The sequence below is a fragment of the Eretmochelys imbricata genome, chromosome 8 (assembly GCF_965152235.1).
Source record: "Eretmochelys imbricata isolate rEreImb1 chromosome 8, rEreImb1.hap1, whole genome shotgun sequence".
Lineage (NCBI taxonomy): Eukaryota > Metazoa > Chordata > Testudines > Cheloniidae > Eretmochelys > Eretmochelys imbricata.
In genome coordinates, this window is record NC_135579.1 from 51,722,988 (window position 1) to 51,750,846 (window position 27,859).

The 27,859-nt window shown below is 41.1% G+C and overlaps 1 protein-coding gene across 6 annotated transcripts in view; it reads left to right on the forward strand.

Annotated features, from left to right (window-relative positions):
- Positions 1 to 27,859, forward strand: part of RALGPS2 (Ral GEF with PH domain and SH3 binding motif 2) — a 273,721-nt gene that overhangs the window by 85,507 nt on the left and 160,355 nt on the right. For all 6 annotated transcript variants that reach the window (XM_077823533.1, XM_077823537.1, XM_077823536.1 and 3 more), the window contains one exon: positions 13,856 to 13,939. In XM_077823533.1, coding sequence (XP_077679659.1) covers positions 13,856 to 13,939 — 84 coding nt within the window. The remainder of the gene's footprint in view (positions 1 to 13,855; positions 13,940 to 27,859) is intronic.

Below are 27,859 nucleotides of genomic sequence, written 5' to 3' on the forward strand. Positions count from 1 at the left end.
GCCACATACTGTGCAGAAACTACACAGTTGTTGTGCTCTAAAAAAACTACCCCAACGAGAGGCGTAGAGCTTTCTGTGCTTAGGCACCGTGGCGATTACAGCACTGTGATTGGCCTCCGGGAGGTGTCCCACAATGCCTGTTCTCACCTCTCTGATTATTGGTTTGAACTCTACTGCCCTGCCCTCAGTCTGGGAAGAAAGTCCCTGCTTGCAGCTTTTAAAAACAGGCCAGTGTTCTGAAAGATGTGTGCATCATGCACCTCTCCGGACCAGCCTGCATTAATGTCCATGAAATGCCCATGGTGATCCACAAGTGCCTGGAGAACCATTGAGAAATACCCCTTGCGATTAATGTACTCTGTGGCTAGGTGGTCTGGTGCCAGAATTGAAATGTGCATGCCATCTATCGCCCCTCTGCAGTTAAGGAAGCCCATTTGTGCAAAGCCATCCACAATGTCACACACATTGCTCAGAGTCACAGTCTTTCGGAGCAGGATGCGATTAATGGCCCTGCACGCTTGCATCAACATGAGTCCAATGGTCAACTTTCCCACTCCGAACTGGTTAGCAACTGATTGGTAGCAGTCTGGAGTAGCCAGCTTCCACAGTGCAATTGCCGTGCGCTTCTCCAGCGACAGGGCAGCTCTCATTCTCATGTCCTTGTGCCATAGTGCTGGTGCAAGCTCATCACACAGTCCCATGAATGTGGCTTTCCTCATGCAAAAGTTCTGCAGCCACTGCTCGTCATCCCAGACGTGCAGGACGATGTGATCTCACCACTCAGTGCTTGTTTCCTGAGCCGAAAAGTGGTCTTTCGCTATGGTGAGCACCTCTGTGAATGCCCCAAGCAATCTCGTGTTGTAGCTACTTCATGTGGCGAGATCCACGTTGAACTCCTCTTGCCTTTGCAGTTTAAGGAATAACTCCACTGCCACTCGTGACGTGTTGGTCAGAGCGAGCAGCATGCTGGTCAACAGTTCGGGATCCATTCCTGCAGACCGAAGAAGCAGGATGTGCAGTACACAAACAGTTGAAAGATGATGCCAAATACGGACAGAAGCACAGGGATTGCTGGAATGCGAAGCAATGCATCACGGGGCATTGGGACAGGACCCAGGATGCCCCATGATCCCCTCCACCTTCCTACAACTCTTAGCGGCAGAAGAGGAAGAAGCTATCTCTGTAGGATAGCTGCCCACAGTGCACCGCTCCGAATACAGCTGCAAGTGTGAACACACTATTGCACAGGCAGCTGTCAGAGTGAACACACAACAGCAGTTTTCCTTCTGCGCTCGCTGAGCAGTGCTATAACTGCCAGCACTGTAACTTTGCCACTGTAGACGTGCCCTTAATGATCAGATGTCATTCTGTGCCCTTAAAAAGTTTTGGGTAATGCCTTTGATCCTCCTTGAGGCATTCCAAGAAGACTTCTTAAGTCAGCTACAAAGGCTGGTCTGGAATGCTTCCAAGAAGAATTTTTTTTCAAGTATAAACCTGATTCAGTCAGATTGCAAATTGCTGAGACTCCATGCTGGTACTGCCCATGCAAGTCTGAGGTACACACTTAAAAATGTGGCACCGTTTGATTCTTAATGTATGTAAAATGGTGTTTTTTCATTAACCCTGACTCTTCTCCTCTCTCTCACCTTTCTTGGACTTGGAAGTCTTTCTTCTGCTCCCATTAGCTATTCCTTCAAACTGCTCCCTTGACATCATTCCCCAGCTGATCTTCTTTGCTCCTATCTTATCCTCCAGGCATGCGTCTCATCCACCACTCTACTCATTTGGCACGTCTTCTTCAGACTTCAAATATACCGGTGTCGAAAACAAACAAGCCTTGCCCTGTCTTCATCTCACCTCCCTCTGGGCCCCCTTGGCCTTCATTTTTCCATTTGGCTAGGATTCCTCTCCCATCTGTTTAGGTGCCCTCTCCAAGTCTTGAAACCTTCTCTGCCAAAGTTGTTAGACCTTTTTGAACACTAAATACAGTCTGTGTTCAAGTGAATGCAGCTTCCATGTGATATGTTTTATGCATGTCAAAATATCAAGAATAGGGATGATTTAGATAGGGTGAAAAAAAATAATATAACAAGGAATAATGGGATAAATTTCAGGAAATTTTTTTTAGGCTAGATGTCAGGAGGATTTCCTTACACTGCAAAATTTTTAGGCTGTGGACAAGTTTTCAAAGGGAAATGGTAAAAGGCTCATGGATTCTGACCTTAAAAACATAGACTGAATAGAACACTAGAATACACACTTAGGAAGTGAGTCTGTGTTGTCATGGGAATGTTCTAGATGACCTACAGTAATAATAATTAGAGATGGGGGGGAAAGTTATTTACAGGAGTTCTGATTTAAAATCTTCGCAATATTGCCTTTGCAATTGGATTATAATGCCATGATACTGTCTACTTTTAGTAAAGGTAATAACTTGAGTGCTTGAAGTCATGTTACTTGCTTGGAAAATGCAGAACTTTAAATATTTTAATGGGGACCATAGTGATTGGTTTTCTGTTTAGTTTCTGTGATTTTTGTTTGTCTTTAATCCTTTTGAAATTTATACTTTGCATCTGAATAAATGGCTCGGTGTGAGATCAGTTGTTAAAATCATATGAAAACAAATATTAGGCAACGTTAGAGTGGTACTGCCCTACGATATTAATCTTCATAAATAGTTTACAGTTTGAATTTTATTGTGGCAGGAAAAATGTATTCATTGATTATATACGAAATGCCATATCATCAGACATGCAGTTATATGAATGATATGCAACTCTTGTGTGGATTATAGTCCTGAAATTAAAGGCTAAGTCTCTTCAACTGGCAAATTAGTCAAAATATTCCTATAAAAACGTATTTTTCTGTTCTTCTAAGATGGTGTAGGCAACCTATGGCACTCACACTGTCCGGGTCCTTGCCACCGGTCCAGGGGGCTCTGCATTTTAATTTAATTTTAAAGGAAGCTTCTTAAATATTTTAAAAACCTTATTTACTTTTACATACAACAATAGTTTAGTTATATATTATAGACTTATAGAAAGAGACCTTCTAAAAACGTTAACATGTATTACTGGCACGCGAAACCTTAAATTAGAGTAAATAAATGAAGACTCGGCACACCACTTCTGAAAGGTTGCCAACCCCTGTTCTAAGATATTATTTTTAAAATCAGGAAAAAGTAGTGCTTTAATTCTTACCTCTGCAATTTTACTGGATATCTATATAATTTAGAATTTACTCAATTAGCAGTCTTTTTATCTTTTAAGCTTTGAGGAAATAATTAACTTTTAATTAATTGTTCTATTTTTTTAAAAAGGGAAATTAATTTTAATTAATTGTTCTATTTTTTTAAAAAGGAAAAAGATAATGAAAAGCAAAGAAATTTTGTATGAAGGGTCTGATTCTGTCCTTAATTCACCTTGTATCTGGGTGTTGCAATGCTTGTGGTATGGGAAATTAAATGTTGTGTGTTTAAACACAAACACAAAAATGCCTCAAAGCAAATTTATGGCTGAGCAATACACAGCTTAAAAAAAGGTTAATATAGAAACTGTAAGAATAGCTTTAATTATAGGTAGGTGAATGTTGCTTTTATGCTAATATAGAAAGACCATTACTGTAGACCAGATGAATAAGCCTAGGAAATACGTTCTTGTAAATAGGCAGTATTTAAAATAAGGAAAATATAAGATGTTCAAAATATACTTGGTGGCTTGCCCACTTTTATTAATCGTACTTAGGCTCAGGGTGGATTTTATTTAAATCACTAGTCAGGAAGACTCGATTTAATCATGGATTTCTGCATAAAAGTGCCTTCTTGTCGGTTGTTATAACCTTAATACATATTCTTCACAAATCAAGAGATAGATGTAGGTTTCATTTTTAGAAGGTACACACTCTACATTTTTAAACAGTGATTTATTTTGAAAGCTTTTCAGGATTAGTTTTACAGCTATATCAGAAAGTGAATGGTTTGGTTATTTCATTTACCAAAGGTAAATGAAGCAGATATTTATGAAGTCATTGGGAGGTGAACTATCTCCAATTCAATAGGTTAATCATTAATATTTGGAGGATTTTCTTGCCATGCTGTATTAGGAGAAGAACATCACCAGACAGACATTTAAATTGTTTTATTTAACTAAAACAACAACGTTATGTATTCTGGATTTTTTTCTTCAACAGCAAACATAATATTTTAACAAAAGAAGCATATCAATTTTTGAATTTAGTTAAACATTTAAGTTTTTTTAAAATCAGGTTTGTTTTTGTTAAAATTGTTCTTAACTAAAATAGTTAAATGAAATATAGTTGATTTAATTTTTTATATATATATTGGCCAGGTCAACATGAGAAACTTAAAATATTGGCTTCTGCAGCTAACTCAGTTGTCTTTACCTTCATTTTTCTGTTTCTTCATAATCTGGAAAAGAAAAATAAGCTTTCCTGCTTTTCAGGTCCAAAACAATTTCTCAGTTTGGAATGAATTAGTCCAAAGGAAGAAAATAGTCTTTCTACACTGGCAGAAGGAGCTACTCCTGTTAAAAGTGAGATTATCACTTCAACAGTCTCTGAATCCAAGTGCTTAAGTGACTTCCACCAGTTCACTGGTGTGAGTTTATTTTTTTTTTTTAAAATCTCATCAGCAAACATATATTCTTGAATGGTTCTTATTCCCAAACTGGGTCTCTCTTACGGCCTGCTGCCATTATAGGTTTTCCCTTCTAGTGAGAGAATGGTATGGTAGATCTCAAATCAGTGAGGGCTACACTCAGAAAGACCTCAAGACTTCTGGAATGTGCTGGTCAAACAGTTTCACTTTTGTTTCTACTGCCTTTCCCTCCCTTCTTACATTTATCTCCAGACTTCTTCTCCTTATCCAGATCTATTCCGCCCCCAACAATCTTCTATTCATTGAACTTTTTGAAACTTTGCATTTTTAGAGAGAGGTAGGGGTTGACTCTGTGTACACAAATTTGCAGAGGGACAATAGGGTTGAGGTCTGTTATTTCTCACCTCTATATAATAATTATTTCTTTTAAAGCATTTTTTGCTGTTAACAAACATGTTATCTCTGGAGACACAAATCCACAGTTTGAGAACTGCAAAACTAAGCACCTCTGAGTCCCATTGGGTAGATAGAAAAATTAACCTAAATCTATACAGAAGTCCCTGGAACTCCATAAGATTGGGTCCATAATCCTTGAACTATCGGAACTCATTTGCAAAACTTTTCTAAAACATTACATGAATATATTGTCTCATAATATAGAATTAGAATTTATACTCCCTATTCCATGATGAGATATCTTTGAGCTATAATGTATCTTTAGATAGGTTTTTTCCTCAAAACTTTTTATAAAAAAAATCAGATTTAAATAAAAAGAAATTTTATTTTTAAATAATTGATTTTTATACACCCTGCTTAGGCTATGGCTACACAGGAGAGCTTACTTTACCATTGCCAGTATCACCAGTTGTACATTTTATTCTTCAAGGTTTTCAGTCTCGGGTCACCAAATGATAATTTGTACTATGCTTGATTGTAATTAGTCATATAATGCATTGTCATTGGGAGTTTTGCTATTGCTTTCAGTGGAGCCAGGATTTATCCTTAAATGTTTAACAATTAAAAACAAAACAAAAAAACCCTACATAAATGGGTAGCTATCGAGTATACTTGCTTCTTTCAAACTACGTCCAGATATACTAAAAACCTATTTTGTAGTAGCAAAAACTAAGGTTGCAGTACAACTTCTGTTATAAACACTTGTTTTCCCTCATGTTTTCTCAGATTTGTTCTTTTTCTCCCCTTTAACTGAAACTTTCCATGCTGACCCATAGGCCAAAGGAGACTTAAGTTTGAGGGGGGAAATATAGTGTTAGAATAGGGGGCAAATTTTTTTTTGCTTTATAAGCATGTGTGACGAAGCGGGGCTGTTCTTAATGTTTCCTCTGAATATTGTGGGGGTGCCTCAGTTTCCCCTATACAGTTCTTAAGTATCTAGGTGGTGGGATAAGGGTGTATGATCGTTGCAGAGCCCGAGAGGGCAGGTGTGTGCAGGGGTCTGGACACAGAGAATGGCCAACACCCTGTTTCCTGGCAGCTGATGGCCTGGCCCTTCCCCCCTGCAAGGTGAGAGCTAAAGGGGTTGGAGAACAAAGGAATCAGGTGCCCTCCTGGCCCGTGAAAGGGACAAAGCCCAGAGGAGGAGGGGCTGGAGAGAGTTTCAGTTGGGGACTGGCTGGGGACATGGAGTGAAGTGCAGATGTGGTTGTCTGGCTCACTGCCCCCCAAAATGGACCCGGCTGAGGGGTCCTGTTCTCCGCACCTATAAGCTCTGTTTTAGACCATGTCCCTGTCGTCTAATAAACCTTCTGTTTTACTGGCTGGCTGAGAGTCTCATCTGACTGTGAAGTTGGGGTGCAGGACCCTCTGGCTTCCCCAGGACCCCGCCTGGGAGGACTCGCTGTGGGACACGCACGGAGGGGCAGAGGATGCTGAATGCTCCGAGGTCAGACCCAGGAAGGTGGAAGCTGTGTGAGCTGTGTGTCCTGAAGACAGACTGCTCACAGAAAAGGAGACTTCCCCAGAGTCCTGACTGGCTTTGTAGGGAGCAGTTCCAGAGCATCGCCCGGGGACTCCGTGACAGCATGCATAGCCAAAAAGGCTGAATTTTATAATATTTCCAACATGGCATATGTCTGTTTCTCACTGAGGAATAGAACTTATAAGTTTGAATAAAAAACACCAAAATGAAGTTTTAAGTTATTAAAATTTTGCTTTTATGTGTACAATAAATGTTAGGCTTTATTTGCTGAAGTGCTGTGGGGTTGCCTAAGTCTTCAGTAATACTTCATATAGCGTCAGCTAGCATTATCTTTTCTGTCTTTATAATGGAAATTAAATAAATTAGGGATGTCAAGTGATTAATTGCACTGTTAAACAATAATAGAACACCATTTATTTAAATAATTTTTGGATGTTTTCTACATTTTCAAATGTACTGATTTCAGTTGCAACAAAGAATATAAAGTGTACAGTGTTCACTTTATATTTATTTTTGATTAAGAATATTTGCACTTTTGATTTTAAAAATCAAAAGAAATAGTATTTTTCAGTTCACCTGCCATAAATATAAAGGGAAGGGTAAACACCTTTAAATCCCTCCTGGCCAGAGGAAAAACCCTTTCACCTGTAAAGTCTTAAGAAGCTAAGACAGCCTTGCTGGCACCTGACCAAAATGACCAATGAGGAGACAAGATACTTTCAAAGCTGGAGTGGGGGGGAAACAAAGTCTCTGTGTGATGCTCTTGCCGGGACCAGAGCAGGAATGCAGGTCAGAACTCCCGTAAAGCATTAATAAGCAATCTAGTTAGATATGCATTAGATTCTGTTTTATTTAAAAAGCTGATAAAATAAGCTGTGCTGAATGGAATGTATATTCTTGTTTTTGTGTCTTTTGTAACTTAAGGTTTTGCCTAGAGGGATTCTCTGTTTTGAATCTGATTACCCTGTAAGGTATTTACCATCCTGATTTTACAGAGGTGATTCCTTTCCTTTTCCTTTAATTAAAATTTTTCTTTTAAGAACCTGATTTTTTCATTGTTCTTAAGATCCAAGGGTTTGGATCTGTGTTCACCTATGCAAATTGGTGAGGATTTTTATCAAGCCTTCCCCAGGAAAGGGGGTGTAGTGCTTGGGGGGATGTTTTTGGGGGGCGACGTTTCCAAGTGGGCACTTCCCCTGTTCTTTGTGTAACACTCTGGTGGTGGCAGCTTTTACCTAAGCTGGTAAAAATAAGCTTATGGGGTCTTTCATGCAGGTCCCCACATCTGTACCCTAGAGTTCAGAGTGGGGAAGGAACCTTGACATCACCTAAGACAAGTACTGTAGTGCAATCTCTTTATTGTGAAAGTTACAAATGTACGTAAGAATGGCCATACTGGGTCAGACCAAAGGTCCATCTAGCCCAGTATCCTGTCTTCCGACAGTGGCCAATGCCAGGTGGCCCAGAGGGAATGAACAGAACAGGTAATCATCAAGTGAGCCATCCCCTGTCACCCATTCCCAGCTTCTGGCAAACAGAGACTAGGGACAACATCCCTGCCTATCCTGGCTAATAACCATTGATGGACTTATTCTCCATGAATTTATCTAGTTCTTTTTTGAACCCTGTTATAGTCTTGGCCTTCACAACATCCTCAGGCAAGGAGTTCCACAGGTTGACTGTGTGTTGTATGAAAAAACACATCCTTTTGTTTGTTTTGAACCTGCTGCCTATTAATTTCATTTGGTGGCCCCTGTTCTTGTGTTATGAGAAGAAGTAAATAACATTTCCTTATTTACTTTCTCCACACCAGTCATGATTTATAGACCTCTGTCATATCCCCCCTTAGTCCAAGCTGAAAAGTCCCAGTCTTTGTAATTTCTCCTCATATGGAAGCTGTCCCATACCCTGAATAATTTTTGTTGCCCTTCTCTGTAAGTTTTCCAGTTCTAATATTTCTCTTTTGAGATGGGGCAACCAGAACTGCATGGAGTATTCAAGATGTGGGTGTACAATGGATTTATATAGTGGCATTATATTTACTCTTTTATCTATACTTTTCCTAATGGTTCCTAACATTCTGTTAGCTTTTTTGTCTGCTGCTGCATATTGAGTGGATGTTTTCAGAGAACTATCCACAATAACTCCAAGATCTCTTTCTTGAGTGGTAACAGCTAATTCAGACTCCATCATTTTGTACATACCGTTGTGATTAGGTTTTCCAATGTGTGTTATTTTCATGTATTGACATTGAATTTCATCTGCCATTTTGTTACCCAGTCATCCATTTTGAGAGATCCTTCTGGAGCTCTTTGCAGTCTCTCAAGTATCTTGACTAGTTTTGTATCCTCTGCAGATTTTGCCACCTCACTGTTTACCCCCTTTTCCAGATTATTTATGAATGTTAAATAGGACTGGGCCCAGAACAGACCCCTGGGGGACACCACTCTTTACCTCTCTCCATTCTGAAAACTGACCATTTATTCCTACCCTTTGTTTCTTATCTTTTAACCGGTTAACAATCCATGAGAGTACCTTCCCTCTTATCCCATGACTGCTTACTTTGCTTAAGAACCTTTGGTGAGGGACCTTGTCAAAGGCTTTCTGAAAATCTAAATACACTAAATCCACTGGATCCCCCTTGTCCACATGCTTGTTGACCCCCTCAAAGAATTCTAGTAGATTTGTGAGGCATGATTTCCCTTTACAAAGAACATGTTGACTATTCTCCAACAAATTATGTTCATCTACGTGTCTGACAATTTTGTTCTTTACTATAGTTTAAACCATTTTTCCTGGTACTGAAGTCAGGGTTACAACAAATAAACTGCATTCAAAAATAAAACAATGTAAAATGTTAGCGCCTGCAAGTCCACTCAGTCCTACTTCTTGTTCAGCCAGTTGCTCAGACAAACAACTTTGTTTACATTTGCAGGAGATAATGCTGCCCTCTTCTTGTTTACAATGTCACCAGAAAGTGAGAATAGGCGTTCTCATGGCACTATTGTAGCCAGCGTCGCAAGATATTTACATGCCAGATGTGCTAAAGATTCATATGTCCTTTCATACTTCAATCCCCATTCCAGGGGACATGTGTCCATGCTGGTGACTGGTTCTGCTCGATAACAATTCAAAGCCATACAGATCACTGCATGTTCATTTTCATCATCTGAGTCAGATGCCACCAGCAGAAGGTTGATTTTCTTTTTTGGTGGTTCGGGTTCTGTAGTTTCCACATTAAGTGTTGCTCTTTGCTGTAGAAAAAATGTTTGCTCCTGCTGGGACTTTTAAAAACTACTGTTCTGTGAGTAACTCAATTTGAGAGAAAATAAGAGCTGAGGTTCTCAAGAGACTGAGCTACATTCACAAAAATACTTTTGGTGGGTCACATAAACTAATAACTTCCAAGCAAGATGCTTAGTGTGTCATGATGTATACTGCATAAAGTGTTTTGTTGCTCTACACTTCTTTTCCTTCAATTTATTCACCTTATTGTATTGTGAGTTATAAAGCATCATGCCAAATAGACTTCCTTGCTGAGCTTTGAACCTTTTTGTTGTTGTTTTTGCACATTTGCAGAACAATAAAAATAAGTGATGGATAAAATAGAAATAGCATTCACATTACATTACATTACTCTTACGAAAGCTGTCAGTGCAAGAGTCTAAACTTCGAACAGTCACCTGAAATTACCAGTGTCACCCTCAAGACCTTGGTTTTTGTGTTACCTAAATGGTTGTCACATCAAACATCAAAAGTGTAACTCAGAATTCACTTTCAATAAATATAGGAGCTTTTTAGAGATTAAAAAAAAAAAAAAAAAGGTGGCCACTCCATTTCACCTACAACTTAGTGGAGTAAATCAGCACTATTCCTTTGCTTGGTTCATATCTTTTGATTCACTGCTTATGAATCCTGGTCCGCTCCACTGATTTTACTGGAGGTATCTAATGTTTTGTTCAGGACAAGTTAGGTGAGAAAAGGGCTTATCCACCATATTATTGCCTGGTGTGTGTCTGTCTCTGCAGGGCAGCCTGGCAGGCTTTCCCTTTTAATTTAATTTTTTTTTCCTTGAAGAAATACCCACACATTTTTCTCCCCTTTTTTTACTTCACTTCTGTGGTCCCCTCCCTTTGGTGAACAGTGATGGCATTGGTGAATTAGACTGGCTTCTTTCCTTCTGCAGTCTCCCCAGTTCCTAAGCCCACACAGCCTAGTGGCAGTCATCCCAGAGAACTTCAAGTGACTCCCTTATAACTGCCAAAATCTCCTTCAAAGTAAAAAAATAAAATAAAATAAACATAGCTGGGGTTGATTCTCTGCACCCATTCTCACAGAATTAATTAACAGGGTTGACTAATCAAAATGCTACAAGAAAAATACAAAGAAGGCAGTATAGCCATCTTCAATATGACACCTCAGATTCTACATCACTCAAGGAAGGAGATTTGTTAGAATCTGACTCTGAAGAATCAGATTCCCTCAGAGAACAGCCTATTTCCTCATGAATATTTTAAAACCGCTGTAAGGAGACACTGATCTTAGTTGTACCTCCAGAATAAATCAAGCAGAAATCCAGTCTCTTTATAGGGGAAATATTTTCCCTCCAGCTCAAAAACTGAAACTTATTTCCCATCAGTGCAGTTGTTGAGGAACTGATCGGTTCAGAATGAAAATAGCCATTGAAAGAGAAGTGCCTTAATAGACATCTCATGAAATATAAATTCCAGGACAAAAAAACCGTACCTACTGTTTGATGCAGATACCAGGGATGTGGCTGTGACTGCTGAGGCAAAATAAATGGTCATGCCCATTGAAAGATTCTTCCCCTTCCCCACTGAGAAAGTGGACAGGAAAATAGAATTCTTATTGTGTAGGAATAATTAAGCCACAGGTGAATCTCTTCTGTCTGGCCATCTATTTTGCTTGAATATATCTAACATGGTTTAGAGGACTGCTCCCACTGAAAGACAAAGAGGCAGGAAGGTTATCTAAAGTTATTTCCATCTCTTTTTTACTATACAGAAAAGGTCTGGAGTGATCAGGCCCTTGTTGGACATCAAAGATCCTCAAGTACAGGGGATTCCAAATGGAGACTTTCACACTGAGTACTTATCAAAAGTGATTTTCTCATTCCAGTTGGGTGCATGGATGTGTCTCAAGATTTGCCGTCTCTCACTCATATTATCATTAGAGGCCCTATATTTTGACCAGTCACTCATTACCAAACTTTGCTCCGTAGAATGTGAATGTAATGCATTCCAGGATCACTTGCTCATTTGGCATATGAATGAGAACCACAGAGAGAGCGTTCAGAACACTGCAGGAACAAGGATTTTTCATCAATAATTAGAGAAGCCTCCTACTTTCCACTCAATTCTACAGCTGGGAGTAATCATTTATACTTCCAAAGGCATCACATATCTCTTAGCAACCAGTCTGACAAATTAAAGTCTGTAATCTCAAAGATCCACTTTGGAAATACTTGTGGTCTCTTGTTGGTACTATGTTAACCGTATACAGTGTATTGTATATCATATTGATATGAAATTTAAGAATGTGTGTTCTTATATTTGAAACCCTAAAATGGTTTAGGTCTTGACTATTTGAGACCTCCTGCCTCTCTAATGTACCCATGTCTGTTAGTCATGTGAGGTGCTTCCTGGGATGGGAGGGGGTTACTGGGGATTTGTGGGGCTGAGGAGGCCTTCGCAGTGTGATTGTGATTAAGCACCATATGTGTTGAATACAATAGTTGTGTGTTAATTTTGTTGCACCAATAAAGTGGAAACCAACTGGAAGCATGGAGTAGTGCTTGGTTTTGATAAGTTGCTGTGTCTGTGGTATTTAAACAGTTACACAATTTTAAGGGCTTGAGAGAGACAGTAATAAATTGAAACAAATGAAGTTACTTTGCTATTTGGCCATTTAATAATTGGCACTCTAGTGGCACTATGGGCCAGATTGTCAAAATACAAGTATTCGGTATTCATGCAAACAAACTCTGTTGCATGCACTTAACCCACGATTTATGCATATAGATAAATGATTAAGCATATGCAAAACTGTGCATACTGAAAATCTGACCCACACTGTTTAGGATTTTGCATTACTTTATGTGCAGTAGATGTTATGTACTGTGTGTATGCTGTCTGATGTAGACGAGGCAAGTGTATAATTGTTGTTGGTGCATGTACCTATACAATTTGGAAGGAAGACATTTTAACCAGATCTGCTCCTTTAGAATTAATTGTAGATAAATAGCGATGGAGAGCAGCATTTTCCATGTAAAATCCTCATGGTAGTTGGGAGGGAGGTATTAGGGAAGGAATCATAATTAGATAGTTCTGAAAATCTTTTTTTCAGATACTAGAAATTAGAAATAATTTGTTAGAATTCAGAAGTAAATGAATTATTAGGGGATCTATTTTTAGGTTTAAATGAGAAATCACCTGTTTTTCTCTCATGACTTGCTGTCATGTTACCTAGGCTGTTTGATGACATGACATTCCGGGCTAATTACAAGGCCAGTGATTCACATTTTCAATGCTGGCTGTCAAGCAGTCTCTTAAATAAGACTGGATATTGTGGATAAACAACTAACACAACAAAGGGGCCATTCTAGTTCCTGCCACTGCAGCCACTGGAGGAGATGATGGCCCTTGCAGTTTTGTTTGTAAACATTTTTAAAAAAAATTTAGTGTACAATTTAATGAAACATACTGGATTATGTATATAAGATGCAACTGTTGATGCGTATCTCTTAGATTTTTTTCTTTCAATAAACATCTTGAAGAAATTACCTTAAACAAAAACTCTAAACATGTCATCCCTCTATGCTCTTCCAGGCTGCATGTAAATCTAAAAATAGAAATTTCAGTCTGAAACCCACCAAATTGCTATTGTGTTATTTTATCCATTTCAAAACACAAGAAAACAAACAAAAAAAAAATACCCCAAACCCTGAATTCAACCAAGATCAAACCCTAAAATCAGTTTTTGAAAATTTAGTAATAGTATTTACCTACATGAAAAAAACCTCATTGTTTTCTATGTCTTATTTGCATCCAACCCAATAGATGCAAACATACCAAAGCAGTCTGGAAAAAGTTTAACTCTGCATATTTGTTATCTCAGTGCATTTTTGCATTTCATTGCCAAAATAAAGAAAATGAAGATCTGAGTACCTTGAAATGTATATAACCATGTCTGTCTTTGTTTTGTACCGAACATGCTGAGTGTGCTGATGGCATTCAATAAACTATAAATATTATAAACTAATTGTCATCCTCATATTCCAGGAATTGTCAAGTTGTGGGTGGAATAAGAAAGAGAAGTACAGTTCTGCACCAAATGCAGTTGCCTTCACAAGAAGATTCAACCATGTGAGTTATTATAATAATGGCAACATGATTGTATGTATCAGTGTTAAAAATCATCCAAGTGGAATGTTTAATCTATATATTTTTGTCATTCACTGCCAAATATTTGGGGATTGACATGCCTGTGATGTAAACGGCTTGCTTAGGTGCAACAGTGTGATTACTGTAGAGCAAGTCAACCTTGCAATAATTCACATTTGCTTTTTAGTCCTGCTTGTTTCTATTAAGCTTTTTTGTTAAATAACAAATTTTGATGAATAAGATAAGGAAAAGATATTAAGTAGGTTTTCCCACAGATGTTTGCTGTACATTTCCTTTCATAAGGTGGTCTGGATGAAGGGTTTAATGTAAAATGGGTTTTTGATGCAATAGAAACATTTTCCCATTTATAGGAATATTTACTGTCTTTGATTTGTGTAGCAGTTCTTGTCCCAAAAAACGTGGTGTTGAATTCCATCAGAATGGTTACATTTTTACTGTGCTTCTGAGAAGACTGTTGAAAATGTGGCTAGATGGTTATATACCGCTGTTAATCCCAAATTATGAAAGGCAGTGGAAATCTGACCACTAAAAGCAGTTGGCTAAAGCTTGTTACAAATCACAAACAGCCTGTCTGATTGTGCCAAACTGAATTGCCAGTGAGTCTCCTGTTCGACATAATTTATCAGCCAGACTGACCTGAAGAAGAGCTCTGTGTAGCTCAAAAAACTTGTCTTTCACTAACAGAAGTTGGTCCAGTGAAACATATTACCTCATCCACCTTGTCTCAGCCAAAATGTCTCCATTTGCTCAAGCTTATGAAAGTCAGTTTGTCTTCTTTATTCAGTTTTTATTTGAAAATGCAACTTTTTATGTAAGTCCCTGATATCATGTTAAATAATTTAGTTGTCTGAACAATTACTTGAAATTAGGACCGTCAGACGATTTAAAAAAAAAAAATCATGATTAATCGTGCGATTAATCACACTGTTTAAACAATAGAATACCATTTATTTAAATATTTTTAGATGTTTTCTACGTTTTCAAATGTATTGATTTCAATTACAGCACAGAATACTAAGTGTACAATGTGCACTTTGCATTTATTTTTGGTTACAAGTATTTGCATTGTAAAAAAACAAAAGAAATAGTATTTTTCAGTTCACCTAATACAAGTACTATAGCACAACCTTTTTATCATGAAAGTTGAAATCACAAATGTACAAAAATACCTACTTCAAAAATAAAACAATGTAAAATTTTAGAGCCTGCAAGTCCACTTAGTCCTACTTCTTGTTCAGCCAATTGCACACACAAACAAGTTTGTTTACCTTTGCAGGAGATAATGCTGCCCTCTTCTTGTTTACAATGTCACCTGAAAGTGACAACAGGCGTTCGCATGACATTGTTGTAGCCAGCGTCGCAAGATATTTACGTGCAAGATGCACTAAAGATTCATATGTTTCTTCATGCTTCAACCACCGTTCCAGGGGACATGCTGATGACTGGTTCTGCTCAATAACTATCCAAAACAGTGCAGACCGACGCATGTTCATTTTCATCATCTGAGTCTGATGCCACCAGCAGAAGGTTGATTTTCTTTTTTGGTGGTTCGGGTTCTGTAGTTTCCAAATCAGAGTGTTGCTCTTTTAAGACTTCTGAAAGCAAGCTTCACACCTCGTCCCTCTCAGATTTTGGATGGCACTTCAGATTCTTAAACCTTGGGTCAAGTGCTTTAGCTATCTTTAGAAATCTCACATTGGTACCTTCTTTGCGTTTTGTGAAACCCTCAGTGAAAGTGTTTTTAAAATGAACAGCATGTGCTGGGTCATCATCCAAGATTGCTATAACATGAAATATATGGCAAAGTGTGAGTAAAACAGAACAGGAGACATACAATTCTCTCCCCAAGGAGTTCAGTCACAAATTTAATTTACGCATTATTTTTTAATGAGCGTCATCAGCATGGAAGCATGTCCTCTGGAATGGTGGCCAAAGCATGAAGGGGCATTAGCGTATCTGGCACATAAATACCTTGCAATGCCCGCTACAAAAGTGCCATGCAAATGCCTGTTCTCACTTTCTGATGACATTGTAAATAAGAAGCAGGTAGCAATATCTCCTGTAAATGTAACAAACTTGTTTGTCTTAGCAATTAGCTGAACAAGAAGTAGGACTGAGTGGACATGTAGGCTCTGAAGTTTTACATTGTTTGGTTTTTGAGTGCAATTATATAACAACAAAAATCTACATTTGTAAGTTGCACTTTCACGACAGAGATTGCACTACAGTACTTGTATGATGTGAATTGAAAAATACTTTTCTTTTGTTTATCATTTTAACAGTGCAAATATTTGTAATAAAAAATAATACACACTTTGATTTCAATTACAACACACAATACAATATATACAAAAATATAGAAAAACATCCAAAGTATTTACTAAATTTCAATTTCTATTCTGTTATTTAACAGTGCAATTAAAGCTGCTATTAATCTTGATTAATTTTTTTGAGTTAATCATGTGAGTTAGCTGTGATTAATCGACAGCCCTACTTTAAATAGCTATATCTCTGGACCCCTTGGAACTCTTATTATTATGTAACTTTTTTTAATAATGCCATACTTCTGTATATCAGATGCAGTAATTCTCCCCTCTGTTGGAGTCTCTCAGGGTTCCTTAAATTCACTCCCTCCCTCGATGTGGAGAAAAATATGCAACAGCTTTTTGTCTCCTCCGCTCCCCCCCCCCCCCGTTATGAATTCCATGAACTGGGTTTTAGACAAAACAAAAACAAGTTTATTAACTACAAAATATAGATTTTAAGTGATTATAAGGGATTACCCACAAATAAAACAAAACGCAATTTAAGATTAATATACTAAAGAAATTGGTTACAAATAGCAAATTCTCACTCTAAATGATGTTTTAGGCAGATTGCAGAGACTTGCTTGCAGCTTAAAACTCCAGCTATTCCTTTCACCTATTCCAAACAACCTCTATCCTGGGCTCAGCCCTTCTTCTCACGACCCCTCTCAGCTCAGTCTCTATTTCTCAGGTGTTTCCAGCAGCCTTATTTCTTGGGCTGGAAGTTAGTGAAGAATAAACCACGATGATGTCACTCTGATATCATGCTTATGTGACTCCCCTGCCTTAAATAGTTTTTGCATATGGTGAGAATCCTTTGTTTCCAAGTTTGATCCCCACCCCCGGTCAGTGGAAAAACGCTGATATTCTAAGATGGATTCCAGTACCAGATGACTTGGTCACATGTCTCTGTTGGGCCATAGCAGCCATGACTCGGAGGCTGTTTGCAGCGTCCCCAGGAACCCAAGAAGGTGGGAGATTAGCATCTTCAAAGTCCTATTGCTCTCTCTAATGGCTCTTTCTCACAGTGAGCCATCTAGACTGATTGCATTCTGTCTGGTGGGTGTTCCCCTGGTGTAAACCCACTTGTAATATTCCTAACTTCAGATATAGAAATGATACATGCATACAAATAGGATAATCATATTTAGTAAATCACAACCTTTCCAATGATCTCACATGTCTTATGTTGCACAAAATACATCATAATCATGCCATACTCATATCATAACAATATCTCTATGAAGGATATGGGGGCATGCACAGGCAGCTCTATGTCAACTTAACTTTTGTTGACCAAACTTTGCAGTGTAAACATAGTGTAAAGTTCTCTGATGAATTTCAGTCTACTGCACATGATCATTGTTGCTTCCAAAATACTATCAGCAGACCAATACTGCTGAAAAGCATCTGTAAGTGATTTAATACTCCCTTCCCTGCCAAAATATGAAAGCTGGCCATGACTTCCTTTTGAAGGCTTGGGGCAACCTGGAACTGGGGTACAGCTGAGCCCTCTATCTTACCAACCAGGGCTCCCTCTCACACTCTGATAATGTGACAAACTGCAAACTCCTCCAGGACTTGCAGTCCCACAAACATTCACAGGCATGGACACACCCAGCTGAGTTACGTGAATGCTTTTACGAGCCATCCATGAACCAACAATAGAGAGACTCCAGCCAGTGCCACCCCAGTCTAGGACTCCAGAGCTGTACCGTCTTGCCTTGATCAGAAGCCTGATCAGTGTAAATTCATTATCCAGTCCACCCCTCCCTCAAAGCGGAGAGGACAATGCACCAGCCCCTGTGCCTGAGCAGATTTTTCTTTACACTTCAAGCAACACACTGTTTTAGGTAAAAAATATAAAACAGATTTATTAACTACAGAAAGGTAAATTTTAAGTGATTATAAATAATAGCACACAGATCAAAGTTGATTACCGAAGAAATAAAAATAAGAAAGCATTCTGAGTTCTATAGGCTAGACAGGATTTGAAACTCACCCTGATAGACAATACAAGCAGGTCACAGATCTTCCACACACAGGCTAGAAATCCCTTCAGCCTGGGACCACCTCCCCAGTTCAGTCTTTGTTCTCCAAACGTGTTTTCAGGTGTCGAGTTGTGGCGGGAGTGAGAACAAATTATGTCAATTCCCCCTTTTATAGCTTCTTCCCGCTTGCTGGAAAGATCTTTTGCTGTGATGTGAGTCAAACAGCTTCCATTGTGCACGTGCTATCTCTGTTCCTGAGGTAATCCTTGTGGGTATGTGCATTCCCCTTAATGAGCCATCAGTGCTGTCTGGCATCTCCATTGTTGTACGTAAAAGGCTGGTTGTGGGTGTTCCCATCCTCACAACATACGTAACTTCATATACGATAGCACATACAATCCAACAGGATATTAATGTTTAACAGATTAAGACTTTTAAAATGATACCTCACAAGGCATATTTTCTACAAACACTTCATAATTATATCACCATGGTAAATATGGGGGTGGTAGTGTGTTGCTTTTGGGTACAATGTGTCACAATTGATCACACAATTTCAGTGTAAATTCAAAGGTTAGAGAAAGTTTAACGAGATACATTATACCCGATAAAGACAAACTAGGAGAAAGGCAGTAATTGTATAGATTATTTAATTTTAGCCTAGCTGAGTTAGGATGACACAGCTCCTCAAAAAGACTATACCAGTTCAATGATGCGAGAGCCAGATGGGAGCTATTCTCTGTTGAATGGGGTCTGATGTAGGGTGGGGTTTAGAGGAGATGGAGCTAGAACTGCCATGAAAGGAGGAAGTGGGTCACTTGTCGTTCCTTCCCCCCCATGCTGCTTATCCTCCAGTCACAGCTTCCTTCCCCTATTCTCTGCTGTCCTTCCACACAAACACTCCACTCACTCACCCCATGTTAGCCCTATCATCTCTTCTAGTAGCTGCAAGTAGATGTTGAGTAGGCCAAGAAACTGAACTAAGCCTAGAGAGTCCCCACAAGTGAGAGGTCCGGTGGTTTTTTAAGGTGAAGGGAAGACGCCTTCTTTAGATACTGCATCGGTAAGCTCAGTCAGAAGTAATCCTCTAACAGGGTGACCAAGCACCTTAAGAGGCTGTTTGGATTTTTGTTAATTTTTAATCTTCTTCCTCGGGGGTTAGTTTATAGGTCTGGGAATTATAGCCAAAATACACATCTCTGGAAACAAGGCATCATCATCAAGACCAGTAACTGCTGCAGCAACAGGAAATTGTATAAAATGGGATGCTAAAGAGGGGAATAGAATCAGTAAAAAGATGGAAGTGAGCCAGTAGGTTGTCTGGCACTTGCCTGTTCCAAGTACTAATACTGACACCCCCCGGAGATGCATTTTGTTTGGTGTTTATTTGGTGTTTGGTTGTTCTGGACCTTCCCTCACCCCCGCCCTAACCCCTACCCCTCAAGTTAGGGAAGAGAAGATTCATTAAAGGAATTTTAATCTTTATCTGACTACAGCATAAGTGTTATAAGCCAATCTGCCTGTTCAGGGCCTTTGACATGTGGTGTCCGAGTGGGAGAAGAAAGCAAATACAACAAAAACCCCTGGCAGCCTCTTAACCACCCTGTTGCAGGGCCCAATTACTCTCCTTTACCACCCAGGAAGGGCAAATATCTGATTTACAGATAGTGGGTCATGTGTCCTTCAGTATATCTAAAAGACCATGTAGTGTAAAGGGCTAAACTCAAAGAACAAAGACAGCACATTGGACTTTGTAGGTCAGTGAGATCTGTTTCCTGAGAAGCCTTCCTGAATATGGCTAGTCTTTTCAGCAAAGGATAATAGTTCCCTGCAAACAATGGTGCTAGATTCTGCTGTGGAATGCAGATAATTAAGCTTGATGAAGCATATAACCGCTATGAATCACAAATTAAGATGTTTGGTGTAATGGAAATAAGAAGACCCTGGTAGAAGAGGAAACATCACAGGACAATAGGAAATCTCCTGGAGAAGACCATAAATTATTCCAACCATTCTACTAAGGATGAGGTTACAGAGAGGGAATTAACAGAAATAACAAGCTACACAGCCATGAACCCACAGATCAATAAAGCCATATACTTGTGTGCATGAAGAAAACTTTTGATCTGTTCATTTGCAGCACTGGAAGATCAGCTGTATTACTTTGGTAGAGACAGGACATAGAATCCTCCTCAAAGCTAATAGTTTCCTCCATTGTCTTTAATTGTCCCACAAATATTTGTTCAAAGGTTGCTTCCCTGCTTGTTTTTTCCCCACAGGCCCCTGTTATGCTCCTACAGAAAAGTCTTTTATAACCCAATTTACGATAACTTTACTGACCAGGTCACATACAGAGTTCATAAAATTATTACATCTCAGTCGTCTTAGATTATATAGAAATTCTGCATATGTCACAGTAACCACATAAATTTATTATTGTAATCCTTATGCTGTGTCTCCTCTTCATATCTAACCCTCATGATTCTTGTTCGTTATGTTTGAATTTTGTTAAGTTTTTTGAGTCAGGAGCACCAGTTGTTGTTTTTTTTGGGGGAGGGGCGGGGTTAGGCTTAGGGTAAGTGGTTTCTGGTAAACAGCTAGCAAATTTGAACCCTCAAAAATAATAAGTACCCTGGCTTGGTAGGTGTTACTTCTCATTCCTTGCATTTCCTTCTATTTGTATGTAGACCAACACGTGCATGCGTACACACATCAAAGGAAATGAACAGAATAAAAGGGCAGAAAATTCCCTTCCTGAAATTCATTTCTTTACAGTAGCCAGTGAATTAAAACACACTTTATAAAGGCCTCACTTGCCTAGAAAGCAACACATTGACAAAGGAATCGTATGTGAGCACAAATGAATAGCGAGGTGTTTCATGAGATACACTATCAACATACAGTCTACACACTATGAAAATGTTTGAGAACTCATCATAGGCAACTCAGCAAAAGGACATTTTTAGAATAGACCTTAATGAGGAGTTGTTGTTGGCTTGGTTAACTGGGTTTAGAAGGATATTCCAGGCATAAGGGGCAGCATGAAATAGGATACAGCAACAGGAGAATGAGAAGAAAGCAAAGGAGCATCAAGGATTGGATTCACTGGTGTAGCAGAAGGAGTAGGAGAAATATAGGTCAGGCTGTGTGATGGAGAATCTTGAAAATGAGATCAATGTGGTAAGCAATGTACTGGAAATAGAGGTATTCAAGGATATGGGCAGTGTAGTCAGAATGAGATCATGTTGGGAATGACATTTTAGATTGGGAGTTAGGGTGAAGCATGCTAAATGTTCAAACCCCTTGCATGGACAGGCAGTTCACCCTTTTGCATAGCCAAGGGAGGATATTTTAAATAGTGTGAAAATTCACAGGAATTGGTCACATCTGTAATATGGGGAAAGAAGGAGAGGAAGAGAAAAGTCTGTGGTTTGAAGGCCTACATGACAGTGAGGATTCTTTTTTAAACAGACTATTAGTGAGGAAAAGTTAGGAGCTTGGCTTTGGCCTCAATGAACTGAAGATGAGACAACAAGCAATCCAAGAGGGATGAGACAGTGTGAGGGGAGATTCATGGATAATAGTTCTGGATTGAAGACTATCTGAGAGTCATCATCACAGAAGTGACTGTAAACCCTTGCAAGAGGACGAGGACACCTGAGGTTAAAGTGTAAATGAACTTATGCTGTGCAGTTCTCTGTGCAGCACAAGACGGTATAATTTTGGGTTTGCACTCCAGAGGGGGGGTGTACACTTGAATACTGCTCAGTTCCTTAGCTGATCTCAGCATGTGTGTGTAAAGCTGTAGCTGCGTGTGCCCCTACCTGTATGTGTGCTGGTTAAGTGCAGTCTGACGCCTGAGGGAGGGCTTGGCTGGCTTGCCTCAGGAATACAGTGTAAAGGGAGCCCAGGCTGGTGGGTCAGGTGGACTCAGTGGTACCACAGTTCCATGTGGCACCCCGGGGGAAACCGGTCACCCCACCAATTTTTATTTATCACTCAGGTGCATGCACATTTGGGTGCTTGTGCTGGTTCTGAGCATACTCACCCCAGTTGCATGCATTGATATAAAATGCAGAGCAATACAAGTAGGTATTGCAGTGTACCCCTTCCTGCTGTCTAGATCAGTGTCTTGTGGGACATTTTCTCAATGCTTTGTGGAATACCATTGGTTCGCCCAGGTTGTCAGGGAGATAGGGATCAAATTCCCACCATGCCACTTTCTCCATTTTATAAGGCTTTCCACAACCCATAATTTTCTTGTCACTTTTTACAACTCCCACAGTCCTGTGCACTTCTTTTTGATATCCACCATCTTTCTAGCAGAAGCATGGACCCTGCACAGCTCATCACAAATCCTGAGAGATGCAAACACAGGATGCATTATCCTCCTGTATTTGAAGAACTTGAATGAATATTGCTACAACCAGGATTGCAATGAGGAAGATGCAGAGATGTTCAAGTGCAGTGGCCAGAGGCAACTGATGCTGCAAAAATTGTCAGGCTGCCGCTGACATTCATATAGCAGTGCCATTTGGTGGATTGCTGCTTCTGGGCCCAAGAAACAAGGACTGATTGTTGGGATCGCCTCATAATGCAGGTTTGGGATGGCAAGCAGTGACTGCAGAACTTGTGGATGTGAAAAGCCATATTTTGGATCTGTGCGCTAAGCTTGACCCAGACCCCCAGCTCAGGGGCACTGTAGGGAGAACTGCACTCATAGTGGAGAAGCCAGTGGCGGTCACACTCTGGAAATGTGCAGCGCTGGATTGCTATTGGTCAGTGGGCAATCAGGTTAGAGCTGGATAAATGAATGACCCCATTGTGGATTTTCCAGTTGCGATCATTTAAGTGTCTACTTCTGCACAGGACTGTGACTGGGTAACATACAGGAAATAGTGGCTGAGTTTGCAACAATGGAGGTTGATCAAACTGCTGTGGGGTGATAGTATGCATATCCTATTCTGACACCAGCCCATCTTGCCACTGAGTACATCAACGGGAAGAGATACTTTTCCGTGGTTATGGACGTTTTAGTGGTTCACCGGGGGCATTTCAGTAATACTTGTGGGATGGTTGGTGAAAGTACATGATGCTCTCATCTTTAAGAACACATGACTTCTCAAAGAGCTGTAAGGAGGGATGTTCTTCCCAGGCCAACGGATTACCCTTGAGGATGTTGAAATGCCAATAGTGATTCTGGGGAACCCAGCCTACCCTTTGTTTCACTGGCTCAGGAAGCCTTACACTGGCCACCTAGATAGCACCAAAGAAAGATCCACCTTCTGGCCCAGCAGATGCAGAGTGGCTGCTGAGAATATGCTTCTGGTAGGTTAGAAGGGACACTAGTGCTGTTTATTCACTAGCTTGGATCTCAGTGATCAGCTATACCAGAGGGATATTTGCATGTTGTGTACTGCATGATATCTGTCAGGTGAAGAGGGGGAGAGCTACCATGAGGCTGGAGGGGTGAAGTGGACAGACTAGCGGCTGAATTTGAGCCAACCATGGAATAATACAGTTGAGGGAGGCCTTAAAAGACCGTTTTAACAGTCTGCTGCAGTAGTATGGCTGATGCTTTTATGAAGTAATGTTTCTTGTGAGTATGGAAATTAAACAGCAGGAGGCAATAATCCACCCATATGAATTCTGTACTGCTTGGTGTAAACCAATAGAGATACTCATTTTCCAAAATAGAATTTTGCACACAATAAAGAAACAGACAACAAAATTAAAGTGCTAACAAACAAAGCTGAAATCTCATTACTTCAAAGCGGGTTGTAAAGATCTCTGAAAGGAAATGTAGCAACGCGATGGAGCAGCAAACTACTCATGTTTAAGACATCAAGGAGCAGTGGGACAGAATATATATGCAATTTTGACAGAAAATGGGGATACTCAGCTCATTGATAGCATTGATCACAATACCTTGAGCATCTTAATAGAGTTCCTTAAGAAGAAGCGTCAGATGCACTAGAGCAGTCATCGCAGCCCAGTCTCCACTTAGTGCCCATTTGGTACAAAAGGCTGAAAAAGCATCTCCATCCTTCTACCTTAATGAAGATAGTCTAAGTCAAAGCTTTGCAGTGTCTCATTGAAAAGTTTGAAATCAGGCCTATGCACAGAGTAGCAGTTTTCCTGCACCCGCGAACGTAGGGGATGAATTGTTTTCTCTGAAGAGACACAGGAAGATTATCAAGAAACTAAGGGTATGTCTACACTACGGAATAAGGTCGAATTTATAGAAGTCGTTTTTTTAGAAATCGGTTTTATATATTCGAGTGTGTGTGTCCTCACAGAAAATGCTCTAAGTGCATTAAGTGCATTAACTCGGCAGAGCGTTTCCACAGTACCGAGGCTAGAGTAGACTTCCGGAGCGTTGCACTGTGGGTAGCTATCCCACAGTTCCCGCAGTCTCCGCTGCCCATTGGAATTCTGGGTTGAGATCCCAATGCCGATGGGGCTAAAACATTGTCGCGGGTGGTTCTGGGTACATATCGTCAGGCCCCCCCTCCCTCCCTCCCTCCGTCCGTGAAAGCAAGGGCAGACAATCGTTTCGCGCCTTTTTTCCTAAGTTACCTGTGCAGACGCCATACCACAGCAAGCATGGAGCCCGCTCAGGTAACCGTCACCCTATGTCTCCTGGGTGCTCGCAGACGCGGTACGGCTTTGCTACACAGTAGCAGCAACCCATTGCCTTCTGGCAGCAGATGGTGCAGTATGACTGGTAGTCGTCCTCGTCATGTCCGAGGTGCTCCTGGCCACGTCGGCTGGGAGCGCCTGGACAGACATGGGCGCAGGGACTAAATTTGGAGTGACTTGACCAGGTCATTCTCTTTAGTCCTGCAGTCAGTCCTATTGAACCGTCTTATGGTGAGCAGGCAGGCGATACGGATTGCTAGCAGTCGTACTGTACCATCTTCTGCCTGGCAGGCAAGAGATGAGGATGGCTAGCAGTCGTACAGTACCATCTTCTGCCGAGCAGCCATGAGATGCGGATGGCATGCAGTCCTTCTGCACCGTCTGCTGCCAGCCAAAGATGTAAAAGATAGATGGAGTGGATCAAAACAAGAAATAGACCAGATTTGTTTTGTACTCATTTGCTTCCCCCCCTCCCCTGTCTAGGGGACTCATTCTTCTAGGTCACACTGCAATCACTCACAGAGAAGGTGCAGCGAGGTAAATCTAGCCATGTATCAATCAGAGGCCAGGCTAACCTCCTTGTTCCAATAAGAACAATAACTTAGGTGCACCATTTCCTATTGGAACCCTCCGTGAAGTCCTGCCTGAAATACTCCTTGATGTAAAGACACCCCCTTTGTTGATTTTAGCTCCTTGAAGCCAACCCTGTAAGCCGTGTCGTCAGTCGCCCCTCCCTCCGTCAGAGCAACGGCAGACAATCGTTCCGCGCCTTTTTTCTGTGCGGACGCCATACCAAGGCAAGCATGGAGGCCGCTCAGCTCACTTTGGCAATTAGGAGCACATTAAACATCACACGCATTATCCAGCAGTATATGCAGCACCGGAGCCTGGCAAAGCAATACCGGGCGAGGAGGCGACGTCAGCGCGGTCACGTGAGTGATCGGGACATGGACACAGATTTCTCTGAAAGCATGGGCTCTGCCAATGCATGCACCATGGTGCTAATGGGGCAGGTTCATGCTGTGGAACGCCAATTCTGGGCTCGGGAAACAAGCACAGACTGGTGGGACCGCATAGTGTTGGAGGTCTGGGACGATTCCCAGTGGCTGCGAAACTTTCGCATGCGTAAGGGCACTTTCATGGAACTTTGTGACTTGCTTTCCCCTGCCCTGAAGCGCATGAATACCAAGATGAGAGCAGCCCTCACAGTTGAGAAGCGAGTGGCGATAGCCCTGTGGAAGCTTGCAACGCCAGACAGCTACCGGTCAGTTGGGAATCAATTTGGAGTGGGCAAATCTACTGTTGGGGCTGCTGTGATGCAAGTAGCCCACGCAATCAAAGATCTGCTGATATCAAGGGTAGTGACCCTGGGAAATGTGCAGGTCATAGTGGATGGCTTTGCTGCAATGGGATTCCCTAACTGTGGTGGGGCCATAGACGGAACCCATATCCCTATCTTGGCACCAGAGCACCAAGCCGCCGAGTACATAAACCGCAAGGGGTACTTTTCAATAGTGCTGCAAGCTCTGGTGGATCACAAGGGACGTTTCACCAACATCAGCGTGGGATGGCCGGGAAAGGTACATGACGCTCGCATCTTCAGGAACTCTGGTCTCTTTCAAAAGCTGCAGGAAGGGACTTTATTCCCAGACCAGAAAATAACTGTTGGGGATGTTGAAATGCCTATATGTATCCTTGGGGACCCAGCCTACCCCTTAATGCCATGGCTCATGAAGCCATACACAGGCAGCCTGGACAGTAGTCAGGAGCTGTTCAACTGCAGGCTGAGCAAGTGCAGAATGGTGGTAGAATGTGCATTTGGACGTTTAAAGGCGCGCTGGCGCAGTTTACTGACTCGCTTAGACCTCTGCAAAACCAATATTCCCACTGTTATTACTGCTTGCTGTGTGCTCCACAATATCTGTGAGAGTAAGGGGGAGACGTTTATGGCGGGGTGTGAGGTTGAGGCAAATCGCCTGGCTGCTGGTTACGCGCAGCCAGACACCAGGGCAGTTAGAAGAGCACAGGAGGGCGCGCTGCGCATCAGAGAAGCTTTGAAAACCAGTTTCATGACTGGCCAGGCTATGGTGTGAAAGTTCTGTTTGTTTCTCCTTGATGAAACCCCCTGCCCCTTGGTTCACTCTACTTCCCTGTAAGCTAACCACCCGCCCCTCCTCCCGTCAATCACCGCTTGCAGAGGCAATAAAGTCATTGTTGCTTCACATTCATGCATTCTTTATTCATTCATCACACAAATAGGGGGATGACTACCAAGGTAGCCCAGGAGGGGTGGTGGAGGAGGGAAGGAAAATGCCACACAGCACTTTAAAAGTTTACAACTTTAAAATTTATTGAATGACAGCCTTCTTTTTTTGGGGCAATCCTCTGTGGTGGGGTGGCTGGTTGGCTGGAGGCCCCCCCACCGCGTTCTTGGGCGTCTGGGTGTGGAGGCTATGGAACTTGGGGAGGAGGGCGGTTGGTTACTCAGGGGCTGCAGTGGCAGTCTGTGCTCCAGCTGCCTTTGCTGCAGCTCAACCATACACTGGAGCATACTGGTTTGGTCCGCCAGCAGCCTCAGCATTGAATCCTGCCTCCTCTCATCACGCTGCCACCACATTTGAGCTTCAGCCCTCTCTTCAGCCCGCCACTTACTCTCTTCAGCCCGCCACCTCTCCTCCCGGTCATTTTGTGCTTTCCTGCACTCTGACATTATTTGCTTCCACGCATTCGTCTGTGCTCTGTCAGTGTGGGAGGACAGCATGAGCTTGGAGAACATTTCATCGCGAGTGCATTTTTTTTTCTTTCTAAGCTTCGCTAGCCTCTGGGAAGGAGAAGATCCTGTGATCATTGAAACACATGCAGCTGGTGGAGAAAAAAAAAGGGACAGCGGTATTTAAAAAGACACATTTTATAAAACAGTGGCTACACTCTTTCAGGGTAAT